The 18,821-nt window shown below is 40.4% G+C and overlaps 1 protein-coding gene across 3 annotated transcripts in view; it reads right to left on the reverse strand.

Moving 5' to 3' along the window:
• Positions 1-1,605: 1,605 nt before the first annotated feature.
• The window catches only part of FASTKD1 (FAST kinase domains 1), a 69,550-nt gene continuing 52,334 nt past the window's right edge, over positions 1,606-18,821 (reverse strand). For all 3 annotated transcript variants that reach the window (XM_053698406.1, XM_053698404.1, XM_053698405.1), the window contains exons 14-15: positions 8,638-8,752; positions 1,606-1,766 (exon numbers count right to left, since the gene is read on the reverse strand). In XM_053698406.1, the coding sequence (XP_053554381.1) occupies positions 1,674-1,766; positions 8,638-8,752 (208 nt within the window). In that variant the 3' untranslated portion in view covers positions 1,606-1,673. The remainder of the gene's footprint in view (positions 1,767-8,637; positions 8,753-18,821) is intronic.

Below are 18,821 nucleotides of genomic sequence, written 5' to 3' on the forward strand. Positions count from 1 at the left end.
CAATCACTAGATTTTTCTGTGGAACCTATTTACTAAAGTTTCAGTATTTTATTATAAGCGGTTTATATTGTTACTGTACATTACACTGTGCCATAATGATGAGGGAGAAAATGGAAGACAAGTACAGGCTGTGGTAGATCAATGAGTGAGTTGGGCAAGTACGGCAGTAGCACTAAATATCTGTTGGAAATAGGTAATAAGCAGGAATAAAAGGAACATTGTACGCTTAACATTTTCTTTGCTCTAATGTCTTCCCAATGGTACATTTTACCTGCTGGAGTGCATTTAAAGGGATATGAAACCCAAAGATGTTCTTTCATTATGTATATAGAGCATGCAATTTTAAACAAATTTCAAATTTACTTCTATCATCAATTTGTCTTTGTTGTCTTGGTATCTTTGTTGAAAAGCAGGGATGTATGCTTAGGAGTCTGCCCATTTCTGGAGCACTATATGGCAGCAGTTTTGCACTATTTCCTGCCATGTGGTGCTATAGATGCCTACCTAAGTATCTCTTCAACACAGAATATCATAGGAATGAAGCAAATTTGATAACAGAATAAATAGGAAACTTTTTAAAAATGTTATGTTCTGTCTGAATTACAAAATATATTTTTTGGCTTATATACCTTTAATTGTTTGCAGCTCCATTTACTTTTTTTTTGTAATTCGAATAGTAGCTTTTGCCTGTAGAGACCACCAAGTACACTGAAAAAAATGAATAACAAACCTGTAATAGAAAACCTATGTAAAAAGGAGTCAATGGCAATAATTCATCTCTAAGTGGGGTAGGAAAAAGACAGGGATTTCTGTATCTGAAATAGCTGGTTGTGCCATAATTTGCATTCCAATATCTGACTATGTTTAGACATTTATAACATTAGCAGGTCCGCTTTACCTGCAGGCTCAAACCATTCTTATGGATATGTCCTTGAGAACAGGTTATGGTTGTAATGAGCAAAAACATTATTTCAAATACAAAAAACATGAAGGAACACATTCCCATATGTTTATTACTCAATAGTAGGTATAACAAGTAGAGATAACCTGAATTTCCCTTTTTTTATTATCTTTTGTGGGTTTAGGGTGGATCCTGGAGGTGTTTTATAGGCAAACACAATTAATAATCTACTGAATAAATGATGTCATTAATACAGTGGTGACACTAGTGCCAAAAGCAAAGTATTAGCCTATTAGATGTGTGCATTGAGTAACAAGCAAAGGATGCTAGGAAAAACAAGTGGATGTGAACTGATCCTAGAAAAGAACTTACATTACAGCAGATGTGGAAAAAGGCTACATTGTGATTGATGTGCGTTTCCCATTTTCCCTGTTCCAGTACTGACATTATGGCCTTAGGTTTAAACAAATGGGTAAATGTACTCAATACTTCAAAAGCCTTTATTCTCTCTTACTTAAAGTATGGGCACTACCTTATAATGATGATCCACAGAAAAACGTGACATTGAAATAGTTTTCTCTCAGTAAGGATACGTTTTCACTGAGTAAAGTGAGTACCTCAGTACAACAAGTTATTCAAAATCCTCTTAGCTTGTGAGGTGCTTTACTCAGATGTTATTCACATGTAAAAATTCACAGATCAAATTATTAGAAAAAAGTATTTATTAATAAAAATATATACATAATTAAATGCTTATTTTTGTAAAAAAATATCATAAGTCATCAGCAAATATACTTTTCCTCAAGTAATCCTTCCACGCATCTTTTGTTGAGAGCTCCATCGAATTCCATTCAAAACTTGAAATCTAGGGAGAAAACGAGAAATAAATGAAGTCTTATTATAAATATATCTTTCTGGTTTCCCATAGTAGAACATGTGATACTGTTACTAACATACAAGTGCATTTCAATTTAATTTTTTTTTTACCCTATTTAATTCCTTTCAACTTTGCATAAATACAGTATGCATTCTACTACCCCAATGTCTGCAGTGCATCTCATAGGATCCAAAACCCGGACTGGCTCTTAAAAAAGTGCTGAATTAAATGAACCTGCTTTGCCATGTCAATTCAGTATTCAGCAAATATGTAACGGGTGTCAACATTTTCAGGGAATACACTGTACCAAGGAAGGTACAATTACATGAGCGGATGATATTCTTAGGCCAGCATGATGCACTTTGCATAACTGCAGAATTATGCTCTTATATAGGCCTTTTTACCACCAGTAGTTCTAAAACTCCACTACCGGAAAGTCTGCTGTGGAACTTTTTTTTTTTTTAATTTAAAAATCACTAGATTGTACACTAGATTTTTCTTTGCATAAATGTTTTGTAGATGATTCACTTATATAGCCCATCTGGGAGTGTTTTTGTAACAATGTATAGTTTTGCTTATTTTTTTTTTAATAACTTTGTGATGATTTTCAGACTCTAACTAAGCCCCAAAGTATCAGATGTACACGCACGTTTACAAACTCCTGCTGGCTTCTGTATGTGTAATCTGTCTTCTTATAAGCAGGGGAGTATATGCTTATAATGCTTTTCCAGCTCCTTATACTGGGTGTTCCAGTCTAAACTTATTAACAGTGCTAAACTCGGAGCTTCTAAATACATTTTTAAGAAGTTTTAACTGGATTTTTAGATCAGAATTCTGTGTATATTCTTCTTTATAGTAGTGTCTATAAACATGCAGTTATATGAAAATTGGTGTATACTGTCCCTTTAAGGCAAGAAATACTTCATCTTTTGAACTCTATGAGCCTCTGCATTCTTGATTGAATGTGTCACAGTAAGCATGGATCTGTTAAAAAGCTTTTCACACCAGCAAATAAATTATGTAGTCACCATTTGCTGTTAAAGGGCCTGTGTGGAACAGGTGTCCTCAGAAACTAAAAACTGATATGGGAACAGCAACTAGAAAGAAATGCTGGGTGTATTTTATCAATTCTGCCACAAATGGTGAAATGCCCGATCTATAAAAATTGTCAGCTTAAAATGGTTTCCCAGTCCAACCCTCCAAGGGGCAGCCCTCATTGAATTCTATAAAAAAAAATGACTGTCCCTGTAAGTGGCGAAGTAATGATTGCTCTCTGTTGGGTAAAAGTTTGCAATGGAGGACTAAGTACAGAGGGGGATCCCAGCATATGCTTAAACTTTAATATTACCCCTAATACAAATCAAATCATGCTATTTTCAGTGCACTGTACCTTAAAGTTGCTGTTATTTTCCTATTCATAGGTTTTCATTTAGCGTTTTGAGTATTTTCATAAAAACTCGCCCCTTTTAAAAAGGTACAGTAAACATAAAAAAGTTACATAATTATGCACTATGAGAAGAATTATGTAACATTATCCTAGCAACATCTTAAAAAACAAAAGGGATGTGAGAGATTTAACCCCCCAAAGATATACTTATTTTCTTCTCCTTGCCAGCAGTTTTTTTTCTCTTTTCAAAAGTGTCTCACGGGTGCGTTGTGCAATCACAGTGCGCCCAATAGTGGGATTGAATCATTGAACTTAATGTAGTGCGCTCCCGCAGCTGTAGGCTGCTTTACCCAGCGCAAGAGCACTACAGTTAGTTCAATAGTGCAACGTGCTTTTGAAGAAAAAAAACACGAATTCAGAAAAGTTTGTCAAGGAGCGGAAGGTAAGTTTATCTTTGGTGGTCAAATCTCTCACATCTCTTTCATTTTTGAATGAATTGCTAGGATAATGTTACATAATTCTGGACATAGTGCAGTATTATGTAACATTATTTTTTAAGTTTACTGTCCCTTTAATTTGTGAGAAAAAGTGAAATATGTGGGTGAAAATGTTTACAGAATTACGCGGGGATTTGAGAGAAAATTTCATATACGCCCATGGAACGCCCATATTCAGCCCATAAAAAAAAAAAAAAAAAAAAAGATTAGGCTTTGTATTTTGTACTTAGCAGTACTAATTTCTCTATGTTTCTTGCACATCCATTGTACTTAAATTACTATTTACACTGTGCAAATTTAATATGATTTATTCCTATAATATACATACAAATTTTAAGTTTTTGATTAACCCCTTAATGACCGCAGCACTTTTCCATTTTCTGTCCGTTTGGGACCAAGGCTATTTTTACATTTCTGCTGTGTTTGTGTTTAGCTGTAATTTTCTTCTTACTCATTTACTGTACCCACACATATTATATACCGTTTTTCTCGCCATTAAATGGACTTTCTAAAGATACCATTATTTTCATCATATCTTATAATTTACTATAAAAAAAATTATAAAATATGAGGAAAAATTGAAAAAAACCCACTTTTTCTAACTTTGACCCCCAAAATCTGTTACATATCTACAACCACCAAAAAACACCTATGCTAAATAGTTTCTAAATATTGTCCTGAGTTTAGAAATACCCAATGTTTACATGTTCTTTGCTTTTTTTGCAAGTTATAGGGCAATAAATACAAGTAGCACTTTGCTATTTCCAAGCCATTATTTTTCAAAATTAGCGCTAGTTACATTAGAACACTGATATCTTTCAGGAATCTCTGAATATCCATTGACATGTATATATTTTTTTTTAGTAGACAACCCAAAGTATTGATCTAGGCCCATTTTGGTATATTTCATGCAACCATTTCACCGCCAAATGCGATCAAATAAAAAAAATCGTTCACTTTTTCACAAATTTTTTCATAAACTTTAGGTTTCTCACTGAAATTATTTACAAACAGCTTGTGCAATTATGGCTTAAATGGTTGTAAATTCTTCTCTGGGATCCCCTTTGTTCAGAAATAGCATACTTATATGGCTTTGGTGTTGCTTTTTGGTAATTAGAATGCCACTAAATGCCACTGCGCACCACACGTGTATTATGCCCAGCAGTGAAGGGGTTAATTAGGGAGCATGTAGGGAGCTTTTTGGGGTAATTTTAGCTTTAGTGTAGTGTAGTAGACAACCCCAAGTATTGATCTAGGCCCATTTTGGTATATTTCATGCCACCATTTCACCGCTAAATGCGATCAAATTAAAAAAAAACGTAAAATTTTTCACAATTTTAGGTTTCTCACTGAAATCATTTACAAACAGCTTGTGCAGTTATGGCACAAATGGTTGTAAATGCTTCTCTGGGATCCCCTTTGTTCAGAAATAGCAGACATATATGGCTTTGGCATTGCTTTTTGGTATTTTGAAGGCCGCTAAATGCCGCTGCGCATCACACGTGTATTATGGCTAGCAGTGAAGGGGTTAATTAGGTAGCTTGTAGAGAGCTTGCAGGGTTAATATTAGATTTAGTGTAGAGCTCAGCCTCCCACCTGAAACATCAGACCCCCTGATCCCTCCCAAACAGCTCTCTTCCCTCCCCCACCCCACAATTGTCCCCGCCATCTTAAGTACTGGCAGAAAGTCTGCCAGTACTAAAATAAAAGCTATATTTGTTTTTTGGTGGTATTTTTAAAAGCATATTTAAATATGCTGCTGTGTAAAAGTCCCCCCTTAGCCCCCAACCTCACTGATCCCCCCCAAACAGCTCTATAACCCTCCCACTCTAACTTAATTGGCGCCATCTTGGGTACTGGCAGCTGTCTGCCAGTACCCAGTTTATAAGAAAAAATGTTTTTGTTGTACATTTTTTTAACGTTTCTGTAGTGTAGCTTCCCCCCACACAAAAACCAACCCCCCACCCCTCCACGATCTCTTTTTGTGTTTTTTTTTGTTGTGCTTATGCTACTTTTAACTTTTAACTTTTAATTCATTTTCCGTAGTGTAGCGGTTCCCACCCGCTCCCGCCCCGTGCACGCGCCCGCCCGCCACCCTCCGTGCACGCGCGCGCGTCCGTGCGCGCCCCCGACGGTCCCGCCCCCGATCCCGCCCCCCTCAACGTCACACGGCACACCGATGGCCGCCCACCCGCCTCCCAAGTCGGCTCCCACCCACCAACGATACCGGCCATCGATGTCCGGTGCAGAGAGGGCCACAGAGTGGCTCTCTCTGCATCGGATGGCCATGTCAGGTTATTGCAGGATGCCTCCATATCGAGGCATCACTGCAATAACCGGAAAGCAGCTGGAAGCGAGCAGGATCGCTTCCAGCTGCTTTCCACACCGAGGACGTGCAGGGTACGTCCTCAGGCGTTAACTGCCTTTTTTTTGAGGACGTACCCTGCACGTCCTCGGTCATTAAGGGGTTAAATATGATTTTTGATGAATCTTAACAATACATTTTTTTCCTGAGTATTTTTGTGTGAATGGTTCAATTATTCATTTTGTATGATTTTTAAATTAGTATTTTCATTGTAATATATGCATCTCCTTCCCATACAAAATTCAGTATTACGCCCCTTAGCGAGACACCCTGTTTTCAGGGTAAAAAGTGGCTTTAAATAATTCCACCAGGGAAAGAATGTTGTATAGTACTGACAAGCATTCTTAAAGAATCCCACCAGCCCCGAGAGCTTTATAGAATTGGGCCCTTAGTGAGTTGGGTCTTATTGTGGAATGTAGTTCAAGAAAATGATTAAAACTACAATTTGGTGTTTAATGCAATTAGTTAAATTATCCTAACAGTCATCAAAAGCAATGTTTATGTATAAATTACCACATAACTATCAATTATTATTATCATTTATTTGTACAGCACCGCCAAATTCCGTAGCGCTGGGTACAATGATAGGGGTATACAATGACAGCATTTTTGATAAAAATACAAAACATAAAACTAATCTGGTACAGGAGGAAGCGGGCCCTGCTCCGGAGAGCTCATGCAAACATTGCCTATCTTTGTAATCATTTAGAAGCTTAACACTCTAGCTAAAATTCCATTTTGTGACATTTTTTTTATTTTGCTTCTGTTACATGTCGTGTTTCAGCATTAAGCTCATATAAATGCAATTTATTAAGATAAACTATTCAACTCTTTATCTTAAAGACATCTGAGCCATCTAATGATAAAGGGATATGAAACCCGCCAAAAAAACGTTTTGTTACTCAGAGCATACCATTTTAAAACAAGTTTCCAATTGACTTCTATTATCAAATTTGCTTTGTTCCCATGATATTCTGTGTTGAAGAGATACCTAGGTAGGCATCTGGAACACTACATGGCAGGAAATAGTGCTCCAAAAACTGCTGCCATATAGTGCTCCAAAAATGGGTCAGCTTCTAAGCATACACCCCATATTTTCAACAAAAGATACCAAGAGAAAAAATAAAAATTTGAGAATAGAAGTATATTAAAAAGGTGTTTAAACTCGCAAGCTCTATCTGAATCATAAAGAAAAATTCTGTGTTTCATATCCCCCTGAAGTACACTGTACAAGGACATTGCTGTGTTAATTTGCACTCATGCACAACCAAGTAATGCTTTTTAAGTTAAGGAATGTAATTATAATGATTCAGACAGAGCACGCAATTTGAAAAGATTTTTCAATTTTTATCCATTATCAAACTGTCTTCATTATCTTACTATCATTTATAGAAAAGCTCAGAATGCACATTCATTTAAAGGAGTTAAACACATTGTTATATGCAAGCAACACAATAGTGCAATAAAATGCTCTAACACAGAGTATTTTTGTTTTGCCCTTTATAAAAAATAAAAATAGTAAGTCTATAAAGTCAAATGCTGAATCACCAAGTGGGACACAGTAAAAGCATGTGTATTTATAGAATGGGAGAGAGGTTCAGGGTATACAGTTTCCATACCAGGAACACCGGTATTGGTGCATATAGCTAAACAATGGCCAATACAATGTTGTATAATGCTTCTAGAATATAACGTGCTTTACCTACCATCTGTCTTCTCTACAAATGAAATGTTGCTTATTTTGGCAAAGAAGACACACTGGAATATAATGTACAGAACCTCAAAAAGACAGAAAACAAACTGTATACCACGCTTATCAAAGAGCACCATTTGAACATGTTAAAATATTTTTTTTTACATGACAAAATAGTTAAACCTCTTACATTTGCAGCAAATCGGAATTGCAACTAGGCCTGCTTGTTCACTGGCTAATAAGCATATCTACCGCCGCTTTATTGGTGGATAGTGACAAACCTTACACACACAAAATAAAAAGTGCCCCCCCCTCAGTTTATGAACAACCATTAAAAAAAAACAAAAAAACACTTTAAATATCCTCTTTAAAGGGACGTGAAACCCAATATTATTTTACTTATTTTTCATGATTCAAATAGAGCATGTGATTTTAAACAACTTTCCAATTTATTTATTTTATCCAATTTTCCTCATTATCTTGGTATTCTGTTTTGAAGGAACAGCTATACACTACTGGGAACTATCTGAAGACATCTAGTGAATCAACGATAAGAAGTATTTTTGTGAAGCTACCAATCAGTAGCTAGCTCCCAGTAATACACTGCTGCTCCTGAGCCTACCTAGATATGCTTTTCAACTAAGAATACCAAGAGAATGAAACAATTTAAATAATAGAAGCAAATTGGAAAGTTATTTAAAATAACATGAAAGAAACATTTTGGGTTTCATGTCAACAAAGAAAAGTTTTATTGCCCTGTAAATGTTAAAACAAACAAGCCATTAATACTAAACAACAACACTTTATTATCAAGAGTTGTACTTTTTATTAAGGTTGCAAAACTAATTATAATATTATTTGTAAAATAAAGTATTAATAAAATCATGATATAAAAAGAAAAACCCATAAGTAAATACCTGCACTACATGATATCCAAGTATCTCCAGATGTCTTTTCTTCATGACATGTCCTCCTTTTAGATGTGAAGAGTTTTTGCAAAATGCCTTAGAGTCTAGAAATTCTATTGCAACTCTGGTGTAAAAAAAACAAACACACACATAATATATACACAGTTATATATATATTATTATCAGTTATTTGTAGAGTACCAACAGATTCCGCAGTGCTATAAACATAGGAATGGTATGCAAGGTAACATTTATAGGGATCAAATGGGTAGAGGGCCCTGCTGAGAGTTGCATTGTTGTAGTCGGCTCTTATGAAGGTGATCTACAAACAGCTGGGCTCATAGGCTTACATGGTAAGGGGGTTTAAGGGGATAGCAATGAGGAGAGGAACTGGGGTTAGGAAAGGTTAGTGTAGGTTGTATGCATCCCTGAACAGAGTCTTTAAGGAGCGCTTGAAGCTTTCAAAACTAGGGGAAAGTCTTGTGGAGCGAGGCAGAGTTCCACAAGATGGGAGCCAGTCTGGAGAAGTCATGTAGAGGGAAATGTGAGGAAGTAACAAGAGAGGAGGAGGTTGTGAGCAGAGGGGATGGGATGGGAGGGAGAGTATCCGGAGACAAGGTCTGAAATATAGGGGGGGGGGGGAGCAGTGCAGTGGAAAGCCAGAGTCAGACTTTTGTGTTTAATTCTGGAGGCTGGAGAAAGCCAGTGAAGGGATAGGCAGAGAGGTGCAGCAGATGAAGAGTGATGTGTAAGGAAGACAAAGCTGTGCAAAGGCATTAATTATGGCTTGTAAAGGAGCTAGACAGCAGCTAGGAAGACAAGACAAGAGAGAGGATGGAGTTGCAGTATTCAAGACAGGAAAGGATGAGAGAGTGGATTCAAATCTTAGTTGTGTCTTGTGTAAGGAAATGTCAAATTTGAGAGATGTTTCTAAAGTGGAAGTGGCAGGAATTGGCCAAAGAATGAATGTTTAGAGTGAAAAAAACAACATTTATGCTTACCTGATAAATGTATTTATTTCTTGACACGGTGAGTCCACGGGATCATCAATTACTGTTGGGAATATCACTCCTGGCCAGCAGGAGGAGGCAAAGAGCACCACAGCAAAGCTGTTGAGTATCACTTCCCTTCCCACAAACCCCAGTCATTCGACCGAAGGAAAGGAGAGAAAGGAAATAACACAAGGTGCAGAGGTGTCTGAGGTTAAATAACAAAAACTGTCTGAAAACAGGGAGGGCCATGGACTCACCGTGTCAAGAAATACATTTATCAGATAAGCATACATTTTGTTTTCTTTCTTATGACACGGTGAGTCCACGGGATCATCGATTACTGTTGGGAATCAATACCAAAGATAGATGACACTGATGATAAGGGAGGGACAAGACAGGTAACCTAAACAGAAGGCACCACTGCTTGTAGTACCTTTCTCCCAAAAGAAGCCTCAGCCGAGTCAAAAGTATCACATTTATAGAATTTAGAAAAAGTGTGCAAAGAAGACCAAGTCGCAGCCTTACAAATCTGTTCTACAGAGGCCTCATTTTTAAAGGCCCAAGAAGAAGAAACCGCCCTGGTGGAGTGAGCTGTAATTCTCTCAGGAGGCTGTTGTCCAGCAGTCTCATATGCCAAACGAATAATACTTCACAACCGGAGAGAAAGAGAAGTGGCCACAGCTTTCTGACCCTTACGCTTACCAGAAAAGCAAACAAACAAGGCAGAAGACTGACAACAGTCCTTAGTAGCCTGCAAATACAACTTAAGAGCATGCATGTCTAAATTATGTAATAAGCGTTCCTTGTGAGAAGAAGGGTTAGGACAGAGAGAAGGAACAACAATTCCCTGATTAATATTCCTGTCCGAAACAACCTTAGGAAGAAAACCTAACTTGGTACGGAGAACTGCCTTATCTGAATGAAATATGAGATAAGGAGAATCACACTGCATAGCTGATAGCTCAGAAACTCTCCGAGCAGAAGAAATAGCAACAAGAAACAAAACTTTCCAAGATAATAACTTATTATCTATGGAGTGCATAGGCTCAAACGGAGCCCTTTGTAAACCTTTAAGAAGAAGGTTAAGACTCCAAGGTGGAGCAACTGATTTAAACACAGACCTGATTCTGACCAGTGCCTGATAAAAGGACTGGACATCTGGCACATCTGACCCTTGAGAGTACTGACAGATAACCCCCTTCTCAAGACCTTCCTGGAGGAAGGATAAAAATACTTGGGATCCTGACCTTACTCCAAGAATAACCTTTAGACTCACACCAATAAAGATATTTACGCCATATCTTATGGTAACAGGTTTACGAGTCTGAACCATGGTCTCAATAACCGACTCGGAAAAGCCACGCTTGGCTAAAATCAAGCGTTCAATCTCCAAGCAGTCAGCTTCAGAGAAACGAGATTCTGATGAAGTTAGGGCCCCTGAAGAAGAAGATCCTTCCTGAGAGGTAGCCTCCACGAAGGTAGGGACAACATCTCTACTAGATCTGCATACCAGATCCTGCAAGGCCATGCAGGAGCTATTAGAATCAGCGATGATCTCTCCTGCTTGATCCGAGCGATGACTCACGGAAGGAGAGCAAATGGAGGAAACAGATATGCCAACCTGAAGTTCCAAGGACCTGCCAGAGCATCTATCAGAAAGGCTTGAGGCTCTCTCGACCTCGCACAGTACCTTGGAAGCTTGGTGTTCTGATGAGACGCCATCAGATCCAATTCTAGTAACCCCCATTTGGTTGTTAACCTGGAGAACACCTCCGGATGGAGTTCCCACTCCCCGGGATGGAAAGTCTGTCTGCTCAGAAAATCCACTTCCCAATTGTCCACTCCTGGAATGTGGATGGGAGATAGACCGCAACTATGAGCCTCCGCCCACTGGATGATCCGAGCCACCTCCTTCATGGCTAAGGAACTGCGAGTTCCCCCTTGGTGATTGATGTAGCCACTGTGGTTATGTTGTCCGTCTGGAACCTGATAAATCGGGCTAGGGCCAAACCATCAGGGCATTGAAGATCGCTCTCAACTCCAGAATGTTTATGGGGAGAGCAGATTCCTCTTGAGACCAAAGTCCCTGCGCCTTCAACAAGTGCTAGACTGCACCCCAACTTAACAGGCTTGCATCCGTGGTCTCTGAAAACACGTCCCCTGGGACAGATGTTCTTGAGATAGCCACCATGGAAGGGAATCCCTTGTTGTTTGATCCAGAACTATTCTCTGAGATAATTCTGTATAATACCCGCTCCACTGATTGAGCATGCATAGCTGCAGAGGTTTCAAATGGAACCGAGCAAACAGAACTATGTCCATGAAATCCGCCATCAACCATATTACTTCCATGCACTGGGCTACTGATGGTTGTGTTGCCGACTGTAGGGACAGGCAGGCGAAGAGAATCTTGGTTCTTCTTACCTCCATCAGAAAAATCTTCATTGCTATAGAATCTATAATGGTTCCTAAGAAGGTCACTCTTGTAGACGGAATCAGAGAGCTTTTCCCCAGATTGATCTTCCAACCGTGGGAGCGAAGAAAGGCCAACAAGATCCTTGTATGGGATTCTGCTAGTTGAAGGGATGGCGCCTGCACTAGAATGTTGTCCAGATAAGGTGCCACTGCAATGCCCCGGGCACAAATTACTACCAATAAGGCTCCCAGGACTCTTGAGAAAATTCTGGGAGCTGTGGCAAGGCCAAAGGAAGCAGTACAAATTGAAAATGTTTGTCTAGATAGGCAAACCTCATATTTGTGATGATCCCTGTGAATGGGAATGTGTAGGTACGCATCCTTCAAGTCTATGGTTGTCAGGAATTGGCCCTCTTGAATCAGAGGCAGGATGGAGCGGATAGTCTCCATCTTGAAGGACGGTACTCTGAAGAACTTGTTTAGTAATATTAGATCTAGAATGGGTCTGAAAGTTCCCTCTTTTTTGGGAACCACAAACAGATTTGAGTAAAACCCGAGACCCTGTTCCTGATCTGGAACAGGTACTATCACTCCCAAGAGGGAAAGGTCTTGCACACATTTCAAGAACGCCTCTCTTTTTATCTGGTCTAAAGATAATCTTGAGAGGTGGAACCTGCCTCTGGGAGGAAATGTTTTGAACTCTAACTTTTACCCCTGAAAAACAAAAATGTCCACTGCCTATGGGTCTGGGACATCCCGCACCCAGGCCTGCACGAACTGAGAGAGTCTGCCCCCCACTTGATCCAATCCCAGATTGGGGGCAGCTCCTTCATGCTGACTTATGTTCAGCTGTGGGTTGCTTGGATTGCTTCTCCTTGTTCCAAGACTGACCTGGTTTCCAAGAAGGCTTGGATTGCTCCTGTTTGACAGATGCAGGGGAAGACTTGCCTCTGAATTTGCAAAAGGAACGAAAATTATTTTGACGTCCCTTTGACTTGTTCTTCTTGTCTTGAGGCAGGAAATATCCTTTATCCCCTGTGATATCGGAGATAATCTCAGCCAAGGCTGGCCCACACAAGGTCTTACCCTTGAAGGGTATAGCCAAAAGTTTAGACTTAGAAGAAACATCTGCAGACCAAGACTTAAGCCATAGCGCTCTATGCGCTAAAATAGCAAAACCAGAAAGTTTAGCTCCCAATTTAATAACTTGAAAAGAAGCGTCCGTTATAAAGGAGTTGGCTAACTTAAGAGCTTTAATCCTATCCTGAATCTCCTCCAGGGGAGTTTCAGCTTGTAAGGACTCGGATAAAACATCAAACCAATAAGCGGCCGCACTGGTTACTGTAGCAAAGCACACAGTAACCAGGGCTTCCAATTTCTTATCCATAGGATTCTTAAACGAACAACTGTCCTCAATAGGGATAGTAGTCCTTTTAGCCAAAGTGGAAATAGCCCCTTCCACCTTAGGAACCGATTGCCATGACTCCTTGAAGGAGTCAGCTACCGGAAACATCTTTCTAAACACAGGAGAGGGAGAAAAGGGAATACCTGGCCTCTCCCATTCCCGGTTGATAATCTCCGTGGCATGGTCTGGTACTGGAAATACCTCCCCAGAAGAGGGGACATCAAAATATCTATTCAATTTGTTAGATTTTTTAGGGACGACAGCAGGGTCGGAGTCGTCCAAGGTATCTAAAACCTCCTTAAGTAAGACACCGAGATGTTCAAGCTTGAATCTGAAGGACACCACTTCAGCATCAGATAAAGGAATTACACTGTCTGAATCTGAGATTTCACCCTCAGAGGCCACTGACGTATCCTCCTCTTCCGATTTGTGCTAAGATGGAGTCCGGTCAGCCTGAACTGGATCTTACGCTTCCCCCGCAGCATGGGAATGGCTGCTAGTGCCTCAGATCACGCCGAGGATACCTGGGCAGCAATCTCAGCCTTTAAAAATACTCCATCTGGAGACAGAGAGGAACCACAGTGTACTGCATGTGATGTCGCTGTAGATTGGGTTATAACAGGGGGAGGTTGTGAAAATGTCTGGACAGCCTCATCCTGAGGGAATGGTGGCTCAGAATAAAAAAAAAGAATCCTTATATAACAGAGTTCTATCAATACAAGAACCACAGAAAGGTAAGGGTGGCTCTACTTGGGTATCTAAACAGAATCTGCACAGATTAGAAGGGATAGACTCTGGATCCATTTGCACAGAAATTAAAAAACACAAATTCTGATGAGAAAAGAATGCTACTGTCTATTTAAATTCAAACACAAAAACTGTAAGCAATTTTTTCCTGTTTATTTTCTGTTTATTTTTACCAATACATTTCTAAAATCACCGAGTGGCAGCACTAAGGGAGAGCTCCGTACTAATTTTTAGTAAAAAGAGTATAAAATCATCTCTATCGGTGAAATACTAACTTTAATCAGGCACATAACTGCTATACACTTGCAGGAGAACACCTGGTAACAGATATCTTGGCCGGTTGACACCGGAGAGCCGTCCCAGCTAACTACCATCTTGCATCGACTGCAGCTTCAGGCCGCAACCTTAATAGATGGGCAGACTGTTGTGTGAGTAGCCCAGTGGTGACACACATACCCGGAGGGTCGGGGCTCCGCTCCGAGAGTGCACATCTGCAGACCTGAAAGGACCAAGTCAGGAACAAGCTACAGCTACCGGTCATACAGCCATACTGGCCCCAAGATCTTGAACGCCAAAGAGCCAAGTAAGCCTTCCATCCCTGCAAGGTTCACAACATCGACTGCTGACGGTGGGAGGACCCTTACGCAGCTGCCCAGAGATCCATACTGTCACTTGAAGAGGCAGACCAGGCTGATTCACCGTCAGCGGAGTGGCGTGAACGGCCACCATTTTGGACCTATCTTGTCCCTGGAGACGCACTGGAGAGCAGGACAGTGGTAAGGATTATAGATTCACAAGGACGAGGGGACCCCACTTCCAGGTGAGAGCAGTATACTAGTAACTCTATCGCCTCCCCGGCTGACACAGGATACTACTTGCTAGAGGTGAAGAAGAGGTAGGCATGATCCGGGCCCAATAAATTAGACATCATAGGTACACTGATGCAACAGAGACTGCCTCACTTTATTTGATAAACCCGGCAACTACATATAATTCTAGCAAGAGGGCTTTATAGCCTCATTTTCCTCTGAGCCTGTGAACCCTAACTGTGTATATAAACCTAAAGAGCCATCATATGGGTATTTAAATTTGGTCACTGTTTCAGGAGGCCCTTTTACCTACTTAAGCAGCCATATAGCTTTCCACAGCGCACAGAAACTTTGTATCCCTATTTCACACCCAAAGACTTATTGCTACATCAGGCCTAACACTACTGGTGATCCCAGTGTGTAACCCATATATAAATATCTATGTTCCCCCTAAGCTTCTTTACCGGGCCAATGTGAAAGTACTTCGGACTACCAATACCAGTAAAAGGCTAATTTATGAACCCTTGTTAGATGCCTGTGCTTAGCACATAGGTCCACTTCCTGATAGCTTTAGCTTAACTGTTGGGAATATTCATAAGAACTCAGCTTCAACGGCCCTTGTGTTACAGCTGCTGCGTCAGCTTTACTGTCTTCGGGGCTTCACCCGAAGTGTAGTGTTGTTTTGCTGTGTAATTCAAAACTAGTTCAAATTGGAGTGTAATTCTACTGTTTAACCCAGATTTGCTCTTAAAGGCTATCCATATCACACGCAGTCATTTAAGTGAAATGTTATATAATCTGTACACTACTTTGTTTTATAGCAAGGAATATCTGAATTTATGTAAAAAAGGTTCCCCCTTGAGTCTCCCCCTTTCCGGCTCAGTCTGTCTGAGCTGGTCACTTCCCCTTTCCCCTTCCTTAGGGTCGTATCCCTTAGTTCCCGAGACGAAAAGGGGTACACTTTTGAAGGTAACATAGTGAATTCTCTATGATCTGACACGTATTTGAGATATTTATAACTGCCTTCCCCCCTGAGGTGGGAAAACCTTTTACTTAACTGCTGATACAACCATGATGTTGTAGAGCCTAAGGGGATGTCACCTATGTAATTTAGGATAACTAGTTCTGGTCAGGAGTGTTTTTTTTTTTTTTATCTCCAGGATAACCTTACAGTACCTTTGCACAACTAACATTTTCACCAGGAACCTGACTGCAAAATCTCAGCAAAATGCCTCATACATCTAGGAGACAAGTGAAGACCCCTACTATCACTAAAAAGATGATATATATGATCATTTTACTCAATCTTGAAAAGTGCCTATTGCAGATCCAAACACAGAGTTAAGTGACCCTGAATCATTGGATGCAGAATATCAATTGAGCATGCACTCAGTGACACCGTCACATCACTACATTACAAAGTCCACTTTACAGAAGATGATCGCTAATCAGACGCGCTCCATCACACAAGAGATTCAGCGTTCCTCTGCAGAATTGAAAATTTCCGAGATAGGCGAAAGAGTAGACGCACTTGAGCGTAAACAAGATGACCTAGCGGTAGATCAGACCGGCCTGCTATCTTACACTGAAAACCTGGTGGAACAGTTGACCCAAATGGAGTTCAAAATGGCTGACATCGAGGACAGATCCCATAGGAATAACATACGATTCAGAGGTATCCCGGAAAGTGTCGGGACTCCTGACTTACAGGCCTTCTTAAGAGAACTCTATGTGGAATTGGTGGGCTCCCCAGAAGGGCTGGTAGATACTATGGAAAGAGCCCATAGGGCCTTGAGATCTAGATCTGTACCCATGGAAAAACAGAATTTATGCTTACCTGATAAATTACTTTCTCCAACGGTGAGTCCGGTCCACGGCGTCATCCATTACTTGTGGGAAATGTTCTTCCCCACAGGGAAAGGCATATCCATATATGTCCATATAGCTCCCCTCTGGCTCCGCCCCCCAGTCATTCGACTGACTGTTAGGAGAAAAAGGAGAAACTATAGGGTGCCGTGGTGACTGTAGTGTATAAAGAAAAAATTTTTCAACCTGATTAAAAAAACCAGGGCGGGCCGTGGACCGGACACACCGTTGGAGAAAGTAATTTATCAGGTAAGCATAAATTCTGTTTTCTCCAACATTGGTGTGTCCGGTCCACGGCGTCATCCATGACTTGTGGGAACCAATACCAAAGCTTTAGGACACGGATGAAGGGAGGGAGCAAATCAGGTTACCTAAACAGAAGGCACCACGGCTTGCAAAACCTCTCTCCCAAAAACAGCCTCCGAAGAAGCAAAAAACATAATTTATGCTTACCTGATAAATTCCTTTCTCCTGTAGTGTAGTCAGTCCACGGGTCATCCATTACTTATGGGATATTAACTCCTCCCCAACAGGAAGTGCAAGAGGATCACCCAAGCAGAGCTGCTATATAGCTCCTCCCCTCTACGTCACACCCAGTCATTCGACCGAGAACCAAACGAGAAAGGAGAAACTATAGGGTGCAGTGGTGACTGGAGAATAATTTAAAATTTAGACCTGCCATAAAAAACAGGGCGGGCCGTGGACTGACTACACTACAGGAGAAAGGAATTTATCAGGTAAGCATAAATTATGTTTTCTCCTGTTAAGTGTAGTCAGTCCACGGGTCATCCATTACTTATGGGATACCAATACCAAAGCTAAAGTACACGGATGACGGGAGGGACAGGCAGGATCTTTATACGGAAGGAACCACTGCCTGAAGAACCTTTCTCCCAAAAACAGCCTCCGAAGAAGCAAAAGTGTCAAATTTGTAAAATTTGGAAAAAGTATGAAGCGAAGACCAAGTTGCAGCCTTGCAAATCTGTTCAACAGAGGCCTCATTCTTAAAGGCCCAGGTGGAAGCCACAGCTCTAGTAGAATGAGCTGTAATCCTTTCAGGAGGTTGCTGTCCAGCAGTCTCATAGGCTAAACGTATTATGCTACGAAGCCAAAAGGATAGAGAGGTAGCAGATGCTTTTTGACCTCTCCTCTGTCCAGAATAAACGACAAACAGGGAAGAAGTTTGACGAAAATCTTTAGTTGCCTGTAAATAAAATTTCAGGGCACGGACTACGTCCAGATTGTGCAGAAGTCTTTCCTTCTTTGAAGAAGGGTTAGGGCACAATGATGGAACAACAATCTCTTGATTGATATTCTTGTTAGTTACTACCTTAGGTAAGAACCCAGGTTTAGTACGCAGAACTACCTTATCTGAATGAAAAATCAGATAAGGAGAATCACAATGTAAGGCTGATAACTCAGAGACTCTACGAGCCGAGGAAATAGCCATTAAAAACAGAACTTTCCAAGATAACAGCTTGATATCAATGGAATGAAGGGGTTCAAACGGAACACCCTGTAAAACGTTAAGAACTAAGTTTAAGCTCCACGGTGGAGCTACAGTCTTAAACACAGGCTTAATCCTAACCAAAGCCTGACAAAAAGCCTGAACGTCTGGAACTTCTGACAGACGTTTGTGTAAAAGGATGGACAGAGCTGAGATCTGTCCCTTTAAAGAACTTGCAGATAAACCCTTTTCTAAACCCTCTTGTAGAAAAGACAATATCCTAGGAATCCTAACCTTACTCCATGAGTAACTCTTGGATTCGCACCAGTGTAAGTATTTACGCCATATCTTATGGTAAATCTTCCTGGTAACAGGTTTCCTAGCCTGTATTAAGGTATCGATTACTGACTCCGAAAATCCACGCTTTGATAAAATCAAGCGTTCAATTTCCATGCAGTCAGCTTCAGAGAAATTAGATTTTGATGTTTGAAAGGACCCTGAATTAGAAGGTC

Source organism: Bombina bombina, chromosome 1, assembly GCF_027579735.1.
Source record: "Bombina bombina isolate aBomBom1 chromosome 1, aBomBom1.pri, whole genome shotgun sequence".
Taxonomy (NCBI): domain Eukaryota; kingdom Metazoa; phylum Chordata; class Amphibia; order Anura; family Bombinatoridae; genus Bombina; species Bombina bombina.